At 38.6% G+C, this 17,869-nt stretch overlaps 2 protein-coding genes across 14 annotated transcripts in view; both read left to right on the top strand.

The window, feature by feature from the left end:
• The window catches only part of LOC109037037 (uncharacterized), a 135,578-nt gene that overhangs the window by 30,770 nt on the left and 86,939 nt on the right, over positions 1–17,869 (top strand). The gene's annotated exons all lie outside the window — the stretch shown is intronic.
• Positions 2,599–4,447, top strand: LOC109034986 (uncharacterized; the record flags this gene model as incomplete). Its single annotated transcript, XM_019048431.2, has 1 exon — positions 2,599–4,447. A coding segment is annotated over one exon (1,251 nt), but the record flags the coding sequence as incomplete, so codon positions are not given.

Here is a 17,869-nt window from a genome sequence, read left to right as displayed (position 1 = left end):
TAGTTCAGATGTGTTTAAAACACGATTTCACGATTTTCATACCGAAATTACTTAAAATAGCGATTCAAAAGTTCGCATGGTGCGGCCATTTTGTTACCCGGGGTATCCGTTTGGCCCTGAGCATCACGCACAAAGTTTCCGAACTTTTTCACTTCAAACCGGGTTTATCCTCGTCGCCATGTGATGTGGTGGGGTGGAACGAACAAATACACGAATATGGTGATACAAATAAGAGTGTATTGTGAGAAAATACAACGAACGGAAAACGGCACGAAAAGGGCGGCCGGCGTGGCCCAAGCCCAAACGGATAATGATAAAGGTGGTCGTGAATACTCACCGCCAATCAGGAGAGAGCAGTGGCTGGCGCCATGACAGGTGACAAGGGCTGCCAACCACACAAGATGAAGATGATTGGGTTATTCAAGAGTTTAAAGCTGTAAACTTCATCATTAACAGTGTCAATGATACCCAGCTAGAAGTGATCAAGAATGAAGCATCTGCCAGACTAATGCTTGCCAAGTTTGATCAGCTGTATGCGGTCCAAACTAGAGCCAAAAAGCTCATCGCCCAACGGTCATTGCTTGAGCTTAAACTTGTGGAAAATGAAAATTCAGAACCATTTCTCGAGAAATTTGAGAAAGCAATCAATAACCTCAAATCTGCCGGTGTTGATGTGTCCGAGGAAGAGAAAGTGAACTACCTGCTATTGGCCTTACCACCCAGTCTTAGCCACATTGCAGATACGTTCGACGCAATTCCTCAAGCAGACAGAAACTCCACTTATCTAAAGCGAAAACTTAAAGCATCGTTTGAAAGCTCCACTGAAACACTAATGCAAGCTCTGGTCACCAAGAAATTCCAAAACCCAAGAGGCAAACCAACGGATCAAGCCAGAAGAGATCATCAATCATCCAGATATCCAAGAAGAGGGTCAAGAGGACAACCAAGGTACTCTAATTCATCCCTAAGGTCGGAAGAAGCTCCATGTCAAATCTGTGAAAGAACAAATCATCAAGCTTCAACTTGTTATCATTGCTACGAAGAAAAACAGCCATCAAGCAGCACTCAACCTTCAAGAGGACAAACCTACAACCGCAATCCCAGACAAAATACTGGTCGATGGAGATACTCAAATGGTCGAGGCAGAGGTTATCAAAGCCAATCCAACTATTCTCAGCAAACCAATTCATCCCCACACACTGAGGTAAACTCTTTTGAAATTCCAAATAATCATGCCGATATCTTATCCTTTGAAAATATTATTTTCCCTCTCGATAGTGGTTGTAGCGATCATATCATCAACGATGAAAAATATTTCTTTGACTTCTCAATCCTAAACGAACCAATCAGTGTTACTGTAGCCGACGGCAACGAAGTAGTCGCTAATAAGGTTGGGAGAGTGCGTTTCTTTTGTGATGTGTATGGCTAACAAATCAGCATAATGATTAGTAATGTCTTTTGTGCTCCCAAAATGAAACAAAATTTAATTAGCATTGCCAAAATTACTAAAATGGACCTCAGCGTAGCTTTTCACAAAAAATTTGCTGAAATTTATAATAGTAATAATGAAGTCAAATGTATTGCCAAACTTAGTAAAAATGTTTTCAAAATTTTTTGCACTGTTCAACTTAATAAAATGATGCACAAACCCATTGAAGTAAATGCTTCGCTAACTCTAACTGAAAAATGGCATACAATTTTAGGGCATATAAACTTTAATGATTTAAACACCATAGTCAATTACAAATTAGCAAATGGAATTCCTGATAGATTAGAACCTTATAGCCTAGAATGTGAAACTTGTCTTGAAAGTAAATTCACCAGACCAAAATTTAACAATAATCGAACAAGGGCAAATCAAGTTCTCCAAATAGTACACAGTGATATCAATGGACCTATCAATCCACCTGGTTATCGTAATGAAAGGTACTTTATCTCATTTATTGATGACTTTACCAAGTATGCTTTTGTATTTGTAATGAAAACTAAACATGAAGTGTTAGACTGTTTTAATACCTATGTAAATCTTGTAGAAAATTTAACTGGTTTTAAAATTAAAGAATTACGATGTGATAATGGTAAAGAGTATGAGAGTCATAAATTCCAAACATTTTTAAAAAATCGTGGCATTTGGTTCAATTCATGTCCACCATACACCCACCAACTGAACGGCGTTGCAGAACGTTTCAATAGAACCATTATGAGCAGAACAAGATGTCTATTGAAAGAAGCTCAAATCCATGAAAGTTTTTGGCCTGAATTGGTACTAACAGCTATATTCTTAGGTAATCGAGCCTTAGCAAACACAGACATAAAAAAAACTCCTTATGAATTGTTTTTTAATAAGAAACCTGATTTTTCAAACCTTAGAATCTGTGGAAGTGTTGCATTTATCCTTATTCCAGAATCAAAACGAAGCTCATCAAAACTTGGATCACGTGCTCAACGAGGCATACTTATCGGGTACTCAGACACAGGATACAGAATTTTGGTAGGGAACAAAATCATTGTTACTCGAAACGTTAAATTCATTGAAGATCCAGAAAACAGTATCAAAACAACCAACAATAATGGTGAGTGTAATTGTCGTAATAATTCATTCAGAGTATAATTTTACGTCAATTAAACTTGCTCAATACTCTGATCGCTGAGCTAAGAGATGAACTGAATGTGCTCATTGAATCGATTCTTTTCATCAAACAAAAAATCATTCACCCTAATGTCATCACGCCAGAAGGTCTCAAAACTGAGTTAGAAAAAATCAAACTGAGACCAAACCTATTTTTGCCATTTTCACCTCATGATTTTAATAACATTTATACGTATTTTACACTTTGCAACCTCTCTGCCTTCTTCGAAAAAGGTCTTTTAATTTTTGCGATAAAAATTCCATTAGTAAGTGAAACCTCCTACAATTTGTATCATCTTCTACCGTTGCCCGCCCTGACCTCCAATCCTAATGTGTTCTCCATAATCGATCCCCAATATCCATACCTCTTAATTAGCACAACAAGAACGAAATATGCTCAACTCAGGAACAAAGAGAAATGCACCGTTACCGGTCGAGCAGAATACATTTGCTCCGATCTGGTGACTTACTCATCGACGCAAGTTCCCGTATGCGAGACTCAACTTTTTGCAAGCCCAATCTCCATGCCGGCAGATTGCCTAACTCGGACGTTGAAGGCTAACTTGGAAATCTGGCACCCGCTGCAACCCAACGTCTGGCTCTTCACCGTCACGAACCCCACTCCAGCCTCCATTTCTTGTGATGAAGCCCCGGGCCAAATCCAAGATGTACAAATCATCGGTTCCGGCACGCTCAGTTTGAGACCTCGATGTCAACTCTACACCTTCTCCACCGCATTGACATCATCATCAAACACGTCGGCAAACTTCACCAATTTTGTACCCCGCTTCAACATATCCCTAGACAACTGCTGTTTCGATCAATCCGAATTTCTTAACAAAAACCCAACCTTCATGAAACCCATTAGCATCACTGGCCTTAACTTAGACGACTTAAAACATACTAAGCATAAACTCGATCAATTTCAAGAGACCCTACAGTCAAGCATAAATAAACCCCACATTGTACCCCATTCACCATTTTATCAGTCGTACATTGCATTCACCGTTTTTTTACTTATATTATTCTTTATGTACATTTTTTGTTGCAAATGTTGCAATTGCCATTGTCTACCGTTTATCGGTAAATTTTGGCCGAGGTCCAATGCTAATGCTCCGATCGACCTATCAAAAATTTGTATTACTAACATCAACTTAACGAGGAACTGGAACACCAGAGCCCATTTTGACGACTCAGGTGATGAGACAGAGCAAATTTAACTCCACACCAGCCACCCGGCTTCAATAACATCCACAAGACCACGTACTCGCTCCCAAGGTCTAGTAACATAATTCGGATCAAATAGCAAATCTTTTTTCAGTATTCATAATTTCCCATTTATGCACAATTTTTTTCGTCATCATAACTTACGCCTCAAAGTTCACATTGTTCATGTCACGAATACTTCACATTTGTCTATTCACGCCGAAAAATGTCATTTTCGCTTTCAATTTTTTTTACTTGCCTCAATTTTTCAAACCGCCCTTTCATTTTTTTATTTGCATAAATTTTCGAAACCCCGTTGTTTCAAACAATGTAAAGGTATGATTTGTGATTTGCTGTGTATCAGCTATGATTTCCAAGTAAATTTGAATGAATGTAAAGGGCAGATCTCCTAGCTTTTAAATATTTTTATTCTGCCATGTTGACCATGTTGTTATTTTTATTCTGTCATGACTCTGTTGCCATGATGTACTTAGTCTGATTCCTGGCTGAGTTCTTGATTCATCTCAGTTCATCATCCTCATTTTCGATCTGTGATAAGTAATGTGATATGTGTGTACGTGACGTTTTGAATATACAGATTTATTTTTCAAAGTTGATCTCTTGTTTCTCCTTCCCACGCTTTCCTTGAGATCTAAAGGTCACAGTTTTGAGGAAAATTGATGATCTCACGGCACATTTGCATTCACCATTAGAAGAATGGTTAACGTTTAAGATTTATTTTGAGTGTATCGAGAAATGTTTGGTGGGTCGAGTAAAGCCAATTTCGCCGGTTACAATAATTGGACGCTATAGGTTCAAGGAAGGAAAGCCATCGCCATGCTGAATGGGATTCTTTGGGACCAAGGAATCTCCAAGCACAGCAAAAAGAGAATTTTTAACTCGGTTGTCAAACCTATAATGACCTATGGCATTCAAATGTGGTGGTTGAAGAAGCGTTCTTTTAAGTGACTTCATTTTTAGTCGTGCGGCGAAGCCGTATAGACTCTAGGTTTCGCTGGAGGCTAAAAAATGTTCACACTTTCAGGCTAAGTTCAAGAGGAGAATTTTTGAGGAACCAAGTAACATATGAGGTATTGATATCGGTGCATTTTGGCCCAATTTTTCTCAAATGGAATTTCTGATCATTTAGCCATGGTTTGGTAGCGTTTAGCAATCAACAGTGACCAAAATGTAAAGAACCCACGCTGGTGCCTTTCGGCTCAATGTCGCCATACGGCATTCTTTATCATCAAGTCACTGTTGAACATTTACTGTTAAGTAGCGTTTAGCAACCAACTGTAGGCAAAATTTCCAGAACCCATACCTCAGATGTTCGAAGAGTGTTAACCTCGTGTCGCCAAATGGAATTTCTGATCATTTAGTCATAGTTTGGTAGCGTTTAGCAATCAACAGTGACCAAATTGTAAAGAACCCACGCTGGTGCCTTTCGGCTCAATGTCGCCATATGGCATTCTTTATCATCAAGTGACTGTTGAACATTTACTGTTAAGTAGCGTTTAGCAACCAACTGTAGGCAAAATTTCCAGAACCCATAGGTAGGTACCTCAGATGTTCGAAGAGTGTTAACCTCGTGTCGCCAAATGGAATTTCTGATCATTTAGCCATAGTTTGGTAGCGTTTAGCAATCAACAGTGACCAAAATGTAAAGAACCCACGCTGGTGCCTTTTGGCTCAATGTCGCCATATGGCATTCTTTATCATCGAGTCACGGTTGAATATCGCAAATAAGCAACCAACTGTGGCCAAAATTTCAAGAATCCAAACTGGTGCTTTTCGGCTCAATTTTGCCCAATGGGATCTTGATGATTTAGTAATGGGTGATGTTAATGTTGATGAAGTATTACCGTTTGAAAGTGAATTCTCTGGGAGAATATTATAGGGTTGGTTCAAACAACTTTTAGAATTTTTTCCTTAGGGCTGATAGACCCTAAGCGACAACTTCAATTCACGGAACTAAAATTTTTCAATGTTCATAACCATTTTTTAACTGTCAGAACTCACTAGACCACATGATTCATGATCAATGTAAAGAATATTGCTGTCAAAAGTTGTGTTCTCCTTTGATTTAGCACTTTTTGTCGTTACTTTAAAGACCATACAGAAAGTGCTAAATCTAAGGAAAACTCAACTTTTCACAGCGATGTTCTTTAAATTTATCATGACTATAATGTGGTCTAGAGAGGTCTGACAGTTAAAAATGGGTATGAACTTTTAAGGCTTTATTTTCCTTGAATTTAAGTTGTTTTTCAGGGTCTACGGTAAGAAAAAAAAGTCTAAAACACGTTAAAAGTTATTCGAACCAACCCTATAATGTTGAGCTATGACTTCAACTTTCAAGAACCCTTGCTTGTGCCTTTCAGCTCAATTTCGCTAAATGGAATTATTTATCATTGAAGTCGTGGTTGAGTTGACTATGCTGATAAAATATCATTGGAAAATTTAGGTTTCACCATCATGGTCTTCTAAAAATAACCATCAGCATTACTGCACCAATCAAAATCTAGCCCAAAAAGAAATAGGTAATTTGGCTGAAAAAGTGTGAGAAGTTGGGATGTGCAGTCTCAAAACAAAAATACCTTGCTGTGATTGGACATAGCTTTGCTTTCATTGAGACTTTCAAATTTTATGAATAAAAAACAGTAAGCATGAAATAAGACCCTGCATTTTGGTCATAGTAAAACAGGTGGTCAAAACCTGGCTCACTGTAACCACCATGCTGAGTCCTTTTTCGTGCTTGCTTTTTATCATTCGAAAAATGTTAAGCCTCAATGAAAGCAACATGGAAATAATCAAATTGCTGATTAAACAATTGAATTGCTAAAAAAAGTGACTGCAATATTTCAACGTGGATTTCACAACACAAAAATGCTACTTTAACCACTGCTATTGTGAGCTAATTTAATCATAGGGGTGGTTAAAGTAGCACTTTTGTGTTGTGAAATCTACGTTGAAATATTGCAGTCACTTTTTTTAGCAATTTAATTTTTTCTGTGAAGGTTGTGTCCAATTTCACCCAGGTGTTTTTGTTTTGAGACAATCCATCCCAATATTTCTTATTTTTTCAGCCAAATTATTTTTTTCTGAATTCCTGAAAATTTAGGCTCTAAGTCTATCTCTTTGGATAATCCCTGGTAATAAGTACTGGCAAGACTTCAAACCAAGCAAGGGGACTGGAGTTTCGATCCTCAGGGGAAATAAAACTATTGAACCATGACTTACTTTCAAGTACCCATGTACCCTTTCATCTCAATTTCGCCAAATGGAATTCTTCATTGCTGAAATCATGGTTGAGTTAGCTATGCTGATTACTTACCATCTTTGGAAAATTTAGGTTTTAGCATCATGTACAGAAACAGTTAGTTTTGTCCTTACCCATAGACCATACAAAAAGAGCTAAATCGAAGGAGAACCTAGTTTTTGAAGGTGATGCTCTTTAAATTTTTCATATATACAATGTGTTCTAGTGAGTTTGGATGGTAAAAAATGGTTAGGAACATTAAATGCTTATTTTCCTTGAATTTAAGTTGTCGTTCAGGATAGATCCTGACTACTTATAGATCCTTACTAGAGTAAGAAAAGAAAGTCTAAAATCGTTAAAAGTTATTTGAACCAACCCTATAACATTGAACTATGACTTTAAATTTCAAGAACTCGTTCTGCTGCCTTTCGTCTCAATTTTGCCAGATGGAATTCTTTATCATTAAAGTCATGGTTGAGTTGACTATGTTGATTAATTACCACGTTTGGAAAATTTAGGTTTCGGCATCATGATGTTATATAGTCTTAGGAAATAACCAAAGGCAATACTGCACCAGTCAAAATCCAGCTAAAATAAAAGAATTTGGGTACTAGGTTTTACTGTGGAAACTTTTGATTGACTTTATTGAACTTTGGGAAGTTACTTTGTGTTTTTAATTTATCGTGTTCTGTGCGAATGAACGACATTTCTGCTGCTTTCAAGTTAAGAGGAGTTCACAAAGTAAGTACAAAATATCATGTATTGTATCCAAAAATTACAATTTTGAGTTTTAACAAATTATTATCTCCATTTGACTCTTGTGGCTGTGGGTAGTATGCGATTGATCAAATTTTTTGTTTAACTGAGTTGAAAATAAATATTATGAATTCACACGAAGGAGATGCCATCTCTTTTTTTGTTAAGATATTCTTTTGTAATGGCTCATAATGAGGTCAGGATTCTACAATCAGCTTACCGATACCCTACATAAGGTTAGTTATTGTCATTGGTTGTGTTTTCAGTTGCTGGCGAAGGGAGAAGAAGCACTACCATCACCCTTTTTTTCTTCAAGCCCTCTCTGGAAAAAAATAAAATATTACAGGTGCACTAAAACAGGAGAAGAACTAGTATTCACATAAATGATCGGAAGGTCATCCTCTACCTACTGATTGGGCTCAGACAATTACCTCCTTGGATCGGTATGATTATTTTTTCATTTTTTTCCATTTTTCTTCTTATTCTTTTTTTTTTTTTGCATGGTAGTCTCACTTGGAAACCAATTTCTGAGAAACTGCAGCCCCCTCCCTCAGGCGAGCAGTTCATGGGATACAAATTTTTGAAGTTTCTGGCCAATTCTGGCTTCAATATCAAGCTCTATAAATGAGAAAAAAATGTACAAGTATGTTCTTGTTTAAATATAAAAGAAATTATTCTTTCCATAAAACTACTTTGATACTCTCATTATGCGCTTCAGAGCCAAACTTGTACAATTCACAAATTATTTAAATTACACTTTTCTTAGTGCTATACAGCTGAGACAATGTGGTTACTGCTAATACCTTTCTCAACATTATAATAGCACTATATGTATTTTTCTATGAAAACACGCTGAGCTAATCAAAAAACCTTATACTCACTTCTAAATGAGAAAATTGTTGTCTAAGTTTCACCTACTTCCTCCTGATTTTTATATGCAAACAGACTGTTGTGTCACCATGTCTTGAATCATCAATCACCTTCCAAAAATGTTACCTAGGTCTTTCTTGTAGCAAGAAATCGCAACATTAACCACAGCATCTCCAAATCCTTACACCTGTCTTCAAATGTCTTTTACTTAGGTTCTAGGATAAATCTTGAAGCATTGATTAAGCTGAAACAAAAATAATATGACAATGGAAGGGAGTTGTTCTGAAAAGGCATCAATTTCTAGAAAGTTTAGTGGGACCTTAAATTTTTCATGACCGTATTGTTTCAATCAGTATTACAATATGAGGACCTCTTTAAATGGAGTCAGTGATATTGCAAGAAACAGGATATAAAATAAAGTCAAAATATAAGTGTTTGGTGTTGTCTGAATATAAAGAACTTGTTGCAGAAGGGAGCATAACTTTTAGAGCCAATTTGAATTAAGCAGTACAGCACTTCGGCTTTTTCACCTCACTCCCTATCAAAGTACGTCGTGAATCTTATTAATACGAACAATTTTTTCTACTACTTAGAGAAGTTTATGAAAAATCAAGTAAAAATTGAGGTAGGTATTAAACTCTGGAAGCATTCCCGCTTGAAGCCTACTCGCTACCTTTAAGTATTTAGTAAAAAAACTACGCTGCTTTGCTGACAGAAGAGATCAAAACCAGGAGGCGGGGGAGGGCACTAAGCCTTGGATTTTAAATCATCAAGGAACTTTTTGGTGGATTTTAACCTCAGGATTCGTTTGCACTGTTTGCAGGATAGCTCTAACATCTGACGCAATTGCTGCAGCGGTTTCATTATCAATTGTAAAACTTTGCCAGAAATGATTGACTTGAGTGCTTTCTTCCGTTCCCTAAAATCACCTGGCAAAGCCTTTACATAATTCTCTTCACCATTCTGTTTTTTTAATACTTAATTTCATCATAGAATGTCTCTCCGTTTTGCCTAAGCTTATTCTAGAGTTTCTCTCTGTTTTACTCAGGTTTATTACAGAGTTCCCTTGATTTTAATGAGTGTGCACTACTTTTTCGCTTTTGAGTATTTTACTCGATCCTCTATTACACTAACTCACCTCTAGAATTTATTTCTCCTTGGTTTCTCAGAGCTAAGTAACGGAATTATCAAGGTCAGGACACAATTCCTTCTGTTTTTGACTATTACCTAGATTTACATCTGTTTCTTTTTAACTAATCATGGTCACTTAAATTCATTTAAAATGTAGAGTTTCAATTAAATCAATTTAACATAAAGGAGAAAAATGGAGTGAAACATCATGACACCAGTTGTCATCGTAAGAATTCAACCCCATAAACACGTCATAGTATTGAATATTGCAGCGTTCTGTTAGGAAAACATAAACCTTCAAAATCAAGTGAGAAATATTCAAGAAATGGCTTCCCTAGAAGCAGCCTTCGCACAGAAAAACACGAAAAAAGGAAAAAGTCGGAAAAGGAAGTCAAATTTACATAACGATGAAATTTACATAAAAATTTCGTAAAAAGCATTGGAAATTACGAGCAAATGTATTTACGTATAAACTATATGAAAAAGAACGTTAATTTTAAGTAAGAAAAATAATCCTGATAAATCAATTTTTTACGTAAATTTTGCTCAAAATTCATATAAACAACAGGGCCGAATTTACCTACCTGCCGCCCATGGGCCGGATTTATCTACTTGCTGCCCATGGGCCGCCTGTATTTTGCCGCCCTCTTCTCGTTCGTTTCAAAACATCAATAAAAACCATCAAGTAAACATGCCGGAGGGAAAGGGGTGCAAAAGACGCGTTTACTCGTGTTGGGCACATTTTTAGCGAAAGCCCTGTCAGCACTACTAGCAAAAGGTCACGGAACTTTGCGCGAAAGTCAAGTTTCGTAAACCTATCTCTAATGGACAAGGCCTTCCATTCATAAGAAATGAACGAAAAAATTATGGAAGTACAAACACAAAATTTGGTTTAATGATTTTAACTTCCGCCGCCGCGCCGACCGCACCGTGTTTGGCGCAATGCGTGAAGTATTCATGCAGTCTTGTAGGTGCTAATACAGGGTGTACCAAACGTCCGTCCCACCCCTGCTAACTTTTGAACGAATTGAGCTAGGGTAATGAAACTTTGGGAATGTTCCTATCTCAAAGGGGACCATCTTTTAGGGGGGTCAAAATTTTGGTCCCCCCCAGGGGGGGCGCGGGGGGCCCCCAACTTTTTTTTTTCAAATGGCAACCCCTATCTTGTGATACATCATTCGAAAGAGCATAAAAAACTAAGAATTTTGGCGCAAACCGCAGATCAATATCTTAATTTTTGACCGAGTTATGATAGGTCAAAGGTCAAATTTGACCTATTTTTAAAAAATCATAACTCCGGTTCAAATTATCGTAAAGAAAAAAATAAAACGGGAAAATTTACCAAATTGTGTCCGCTTTTAAGTAAAAATTGCAGAAATCACTTCAATTTAATTTTAAGGGGGGGATCAGACCCCCAAATACGTCAATTCAAAGGTCATTCAATTCTCCCGCGAAATAAGCCAATTTCCCCTAGATTTGCCTCCACAATATTTCAGTAATGTCAAAATCAGTTCAAAATTACGTTGGCAAGTCCCCAAATTTCGGGAAAAGTTAAAAAAAACGAAATTTAAACGGCCAAATTTAATCACCTTAAATTTCGTTTTTTTTTTAACTTTTCCCGAAATTTGGGGACTTGCCAACGTAATTTTGAACTGATTTTGACATTACTGAAATATTGTGGAGGCAAATCTAGGGGAAATTGGCTTATTTCGCGGGAGAATTGAATGACCTTTGAATTGACGTATTTGGGGGTCTGATCCCCCCCTTAAAATTAAATCGAAGTGATTTCTGCAATTTTTACTTAAAAGCGGACACAATTTGGTAAATTTTCCCGTTTTATTTTTTTCTTTACGATAATTTGAACCGGAGTTATGATTTTTTAAAAATAGGTCAAATTTGACCTTTGACCTATCATAACTCGGTCAAAAATTAAGATATTGATCTGCGGTTTGCGCCAAAATTCTTAGTTTTTTATGCTCTTTCGAATGATGTATCACAAGATAGGGGTTGCCATTTGAAAAAAAAAAGTTGGGGGCCCCCCGCGCCCCCCCTGGGGGGGGGACCAAAATTTTGACCCCCCTAAAAGATGGTCCCCTTTGAGATAGGAACATTCCCAAAGTTTCATTACCCTAGCTCAATTCGTTCAAAAGGTAGCAGGGGTGGGACGGACTTTTGGTACACCCTGTATGTGTTACAAGCCGACCGCCGCGGCGCACAGTGGATCGAGTCAATTAGAGAAGTCTGACATGAAATTTTTGACAAAAACTGCAAATGTCGATGTTTATTTCAACACATTTCAAAGTTCAAGGGGCGATACTGGAAGAAAATTCCACGAGAAAACCAATGGAACCACTTGCAGAACATCAGATTCTTGTATAAACGGAGTTTTAAGTGTTTAAAGTTCCCAAATTTCGTCCGACCTCTCTCATTGACTTGATTCACCGTGCGCCGCGCTGAGGGCTTCTCCTTTTCATCTCAAGTCCTGACTCCTGATCATCATTGCTTTCTGCGCTGCGCCGCTCCATGCCAAATTGCGTGTTTGGTTTCTCTCCTAACTCGACTAATTAAAGGTGCTGTCTCATCTTGTGTCACCGAAAGACGCTTTTCTCGTTTTTAATCTTTCTTTTCTGAATCCGATTTTTTTTATACCTACATTTAAAAAAAATGGAAAATTTGCCTCCCCCTACGTTAAGAAATAAATGAGAGATGCTGTACTCCATTACCTGATGAATTTGACGATTTTTTCAATTAAAAAAGGAACGTTGACACTCCACAAATTAATCACGTTTGAAGCGCAAACCGGAAAAAGCATGATTCGTCAAAAGTATTGCACTTTCCAAGAAAGCATATTGCACAAAAATGTCACTGTAACGATTTCCGGATATCGTTACGACCAACTTAAGGCTCAAAATTTTGATTCGTTCGCTCCCTAAAAAAAAATGGTCCATCTCTATGTAACTGTTCCCTCCAAACTGACGAAGATCTCAGGGTCACATGCTGTCCGTGGTCTCAGAGATAAGGGGATATTTTTCAGGGTTGAAATCCTTCTTCTTATTTAATTGTTTTTTAAATAAACCTATGCTAGGACACTATCCCTAATAAATAACAAACAGACCAATTTGGCTCCAATGCTTCGAGCTCGCTGCACGTGTGAACTTGAGTCATTCGTTTTTATGACTTTTCCAATTCGAGGGTCGGTGGCCGCTAGCCTAGCGGGGGGGGGGGGGGGGGGGGGGAGCGGGGGAGCGGGGGAGGGCCGCTTTGAGGCCCGCTCGAATGAAGCTTCGAGGCTTCGAATGCGCTCGGTTCGGGCTTCGGGTGTGTATCGTCTGGCGACTGGTCGCTACGCGGCCCAACCCCTCGAAGACGCTCCGCGCCACCAGAATCGATTTTTTAGACCAAAATATCGTATCGATATTTCAACGTTAATATATCGTCCGTATCGATACATTTATCTCTAGAAATATCGAATCGATTTTTCTTTCTTTCTTCTGCTGAGTTGTGTATTTTACACCTACAGTTTTGTGGATAAGGAAAGAAACTTTCAAGGATAGAACTTTCATCCCACGGGGATGATGTGTTTACTATTTTTGTAGCAGCCATTCTCATGAAATACTAGTGAGATAATCGATATTTTTCGTGGAAAAAATACAAAATTAGTAAAAAGAGGGTTATGCAAAACGGCCAAAAAGTGACCCCGCGGGGATTGTACGAAACTTTGTGGGATGATTGTATAGGTCATTTTGGGCCTGCATCTGGCTGCTTTTAGGCGAAAACCGCAGGGAAACAGCGTTGCCATTTTTTAAAGTCGTAACCTTCTAACACCCATAACTTTCGCAAAAACGCAGTTACAGAGCTCATATTTATACCAAAAAACGCAGAATATTACGCTCTATCGGTTTAAGGAGGATAAATTTTAATTTGGGTCCATTGTTGCCACGTTTAGGCCATTTTTTTAATTTTTATAATTATTAAAAATCACGTTATCGCCTAAAAGTGTGTTTGCAATTAGTGGGGATTGAATAAAAACCTGTCAGAATTGTTGTTCGTTCGATTCCGCATCCATTGATATGTTATACTTTTCTGAGAGGCTCAGGGAATCCGAGTTACAGCGATTTTAAAATTCGGCAACACGCCCGACGCCCGATTTTGACGCTCGTTTAGGTACGTTTCGTGACTCCGTGTTAAAGCAAAACGCCTAGACCAAACAAAATTCGGAAAGTTACTTCATGTTTTGCGCTTTTTTTAAACTTTCACGTGATTTTTAGGAATTCAAGTAGCGGCGGTGTTGCCGGTTTTCAATGAAAACCACCGCTGCGATCACAATTTAAAGTAGTACTCATTTAATCACGTCCAGTTACATATGTTAACCCAAACTGACCATTTGCGACATGGTGTTCACAACGCTGCCTAATTTCCGTCGGAATTCGCGCAGAGGCGGGGTTGCCAGTTTTCATGGAAACCGCCACCGCAATCACAAAAAAAAAATGTATTACTCATTCAATCACGTTCAGCCTTATTCTGTGGTTGGAAGTGTCGATTTATCAAATCGATGGCTTCTTCTATCTCTCTGCAACGGCAGTGGTGCCTGACAGTAACGAGATATCGATATTGTAGAAATTAAGATCAATGAATCTAGGTCCCTTGCCAAAACTACTCATCAGGCCGCTTGGGTGATTCGGTAGCTTTAAATTTCGATATCTCGTTACTGTCAGGCACCACTGCCGTTGCAGAGAGATAGAAGACGCCATCGATTTGATAAATCGACACTTCCAACCACAGAATAAGGCTGAACGTGATTGAATGAGTAATACATTTTTTTTTTGTGATTGCGGTGGCGGTTTCCATGAAAACTGGCAACCCCGCCTCTGCGCGAATTCCGACGGAAATTAGGCAGCGTTGTGAACACCATGTCGCAAATGGTCAGTTTGGGTTAACATATGTAACTGGACGTGATTAAATGAGTACTACTTTAAATTGTGATCGCAGCGGTGGTTTTCATTGAAAACCGGCAACACCGCCGCTACTTGAATTCCTAAAAATCACGTGAAAGTTTAAAAAAAGCGCAAAACATGAAGTAACTTTCCGAATTTTGTTTGGTCTAGGCGTTTTGCTTTAACACGGAGTCACGAAACGTACCTAAACGAGCGTCAAAATCGGGCGTCGGGCGTGTTGCCGAATTTTAAAATCGCTGTAACTCGGATTCCCTGAGCCTCTCAGAAAAGTATAACATATCAATGGATGCGGAATCGAACGAACAACAATTCTGACAGGTTTTTATTCAATCCCCACTAATTGCAAACACACTTTTAGGCGATAACGTGATTTTTAATAATTATAAAAATTAAAAAAATGGCCTAAACGTGGCAACAATGGACCCAAATTAAAATTTATCCTCCTTAAACCGATAGAGCGTAATATTCTGCGTTTTTTGGTATAAATATGAGCTCTGTAACTGCGTTTTTGCGAAAGTTATGGGTGTTAGAAGGTTACGACTTTAAAAAATGGCAACGCTGTTTCCCTGCGGTTTTCGCCTAAAAGCAGCCAGATGCAGGCCCAAAATGACCTATACAATCATCCCACAAAGTTTCGTACAATCCCCGCGGGGTCACTTTTTGGCCGTTTTGCATAACCCTCTTTGCAACTTCGCTGATAAAGATGTGTGATTCCCACTGTAGACCGTCGATATTTTGGAAATTATGCCCAATTTAGGGGCGAATTTGCAGCAGGGCAAAGTGTTCGTAAAATATCGATGCTTAGGTTCAATATTTGCGAATATCGATATTTCGGAGCTCTCTATATATCGGAATCGATTTATTTTTAAAAAAAATATCGGATATCGATACCAACCGTAAATATCGCTATATTAACGCTTTACATATATGAAAGCCCGGAATTCGTCGTTCCGAGGTTGCCAGATCGCTTCGCTCTACTCTTCTTTCCTCTGTCCTATCTTTTTCCCTTTCTATTGCTCCCCTAGCTTTTGGAGACCCCATCAACGCTACTTCAAGGAAGCGGCCAATCTTGACGGTTTTTATAGGATGGGTACCGCTGGGGGCCCTCTGCCCCCCCCCACACACGATATTTACCAACCTTCTCCGCGTTATTAGCGAGAAATCGCGGCGAAACGGTCATTTCCGCGGGAATTTGAGATATTTTTTACATTTTAAGCCCCCCCCCCCCTCCATTTTGGGTTGGCCGCGGGTTACTCCCCCCCCCCCTCAAGTTGGGTTAGGTTTTCTAGAAATTCGCGTAAACAAGAAACATCTTATTCTACTAGTCGAGGGCTTCAAGAAAATCACTATCTTCAAAATTCCCACGGGGGAGGGGGGGGGGGGGGTTACCCCTTGCTGGCCCACGGTCTAATGAGTGAATGAAGTATTTCATTAACCATTAACGCACTTTTTTTTTATCTTTTTTTACCTTTTTATCAAAGTCTTCCTATAGCACTTTGCAGAGCCGAGGCAGAGGCAACATCTGCGATTTTCCTGAAATCACAATCTCGAACGAACATCAATAAATCTTATACTCTGCATTCTGTAATATAACATTACAAGAGTAAAACGCGCAACGCACAAAAAGGCTGAGGCGCGAAGCGCTTCTGGTGGTTAGACCGCAAAGCGGTCGGGAGCATCATCTCCGTGTCAACTATTAAATAAGAAGTTGCCTTGCCGCAACTGCTCTCAAAATTCAAAGTGGTCCTCTATCCAGCCATCTTATTCAATTCATTATTGTTTCCATGTCATATGTATGAAAACAAAACATTTTATTACCTAGGTACTTCCAAAATATTATATTTTCTTTTCCTTGACATGTTGTATTCAATAATATAATAAATATATATTTTGACTTAATTTTCGTTCGCCTTTTATTTGTTTGGTGAACCCAAATACCCTTTTTTCGCCACCTATTAAATCAGAACTTCAAACGTATTGTGAAAAGTTGGAACAACTTTCATACAGGATAATACCGAACCAATTCTTCCCTTAGCGGGTTATCAACGCCTTAGCAGACTGTTGTAAGAAAATCACAGGGTTTCAAAAAAAAAGAAATTGCACGATTCTCTTCCGTCAGTCATTCTCTTAGCATAACTGGACCGAGGTTTTTTTTACGGAATTTTTCGCCGTTTGACCCTCTCTTCCGTCTCCAGGTTTGTTGCTTGCAACTTTCTTTCCACCCACGATCCGTTCACCGATAAACGGGCGCAGGACTTAGGCACAGCAGAGAGAAAAAAGAGGAGATGTTTGTATTTCGGGCATCTTGGACTTTTATCATCATTTGACTTTTAACATCTTGGAGTTTTATCATCAATCTTCTCGGAAATGGTGTAATTTATGGAAAAAATTGTTTCTCTAAAAAATGCTTGAAATTATATCATGAGTTGATTTATGAGCAAAAAAATCGGACATGGTGGTCCGTTTCGAATTCCGTTTGGTTTCGAATTCCGGATTTCGCTGACCAGGTTGTACCGATCTACGTCACAGGGTAAACGAACCTCAAGATGCAAACACCCCCTTTTTTTCTCTATGTAGGTACAGGACTTTTCGCGCGGCGGTTTTTAAATCTGTGGAGGTATATGCGAGCTACATTCAAGTAGGGTGAAAATAGCGACTTGACCAGGTAAAAGGTTCAATAAAAATCGTACAGCGTTGCCGGATGGAGCAAATAAATAAAATGATTTAATTATTTGTGCAATTTTGCAACATCGAATTTTACAGTGTTGCCAGATGTGGCAAGAAATTAGCTGATTTTTCCGTACATGGTTGCCAGATTGTGCAAAAAATTCGGATTTTCGGACTTGTAAAAATTTTCAACATTGATAGACCGTATCTTACAGTATGGGGCTGGTATCGGAGACTGGAGAATGGGGTCTGATTCGGGAAATTAAAAAATTTTCTAAGTCCCGCGCTGGAAAATATTTTCGGAAAATTCCCATCCTCCGATCCGCCGCGGACCGATGCGAATCTTTTACACTATGGAAAATCGGAAAACTGTACAGACCGAATTTTGATGCGTCT

This window comes from Bemisia tabaci, chromosome 1 (genome assembly GCF_918797505.1).
Source record: "Bemisia tabaci chromosome 1, PGI_BMITA_v3".
NCBI classification, from domain to species: Eukaryota; Metazoa; Arthropoda; class Insecta; order Hemiptera; family Aleyrodidae; genus Bemisia; species Bemisia tabaci.
Note: the sequence above shows the minus strand (reverse complement) of the source record. Positions and strands in the feature narration are given on the sequence as shown.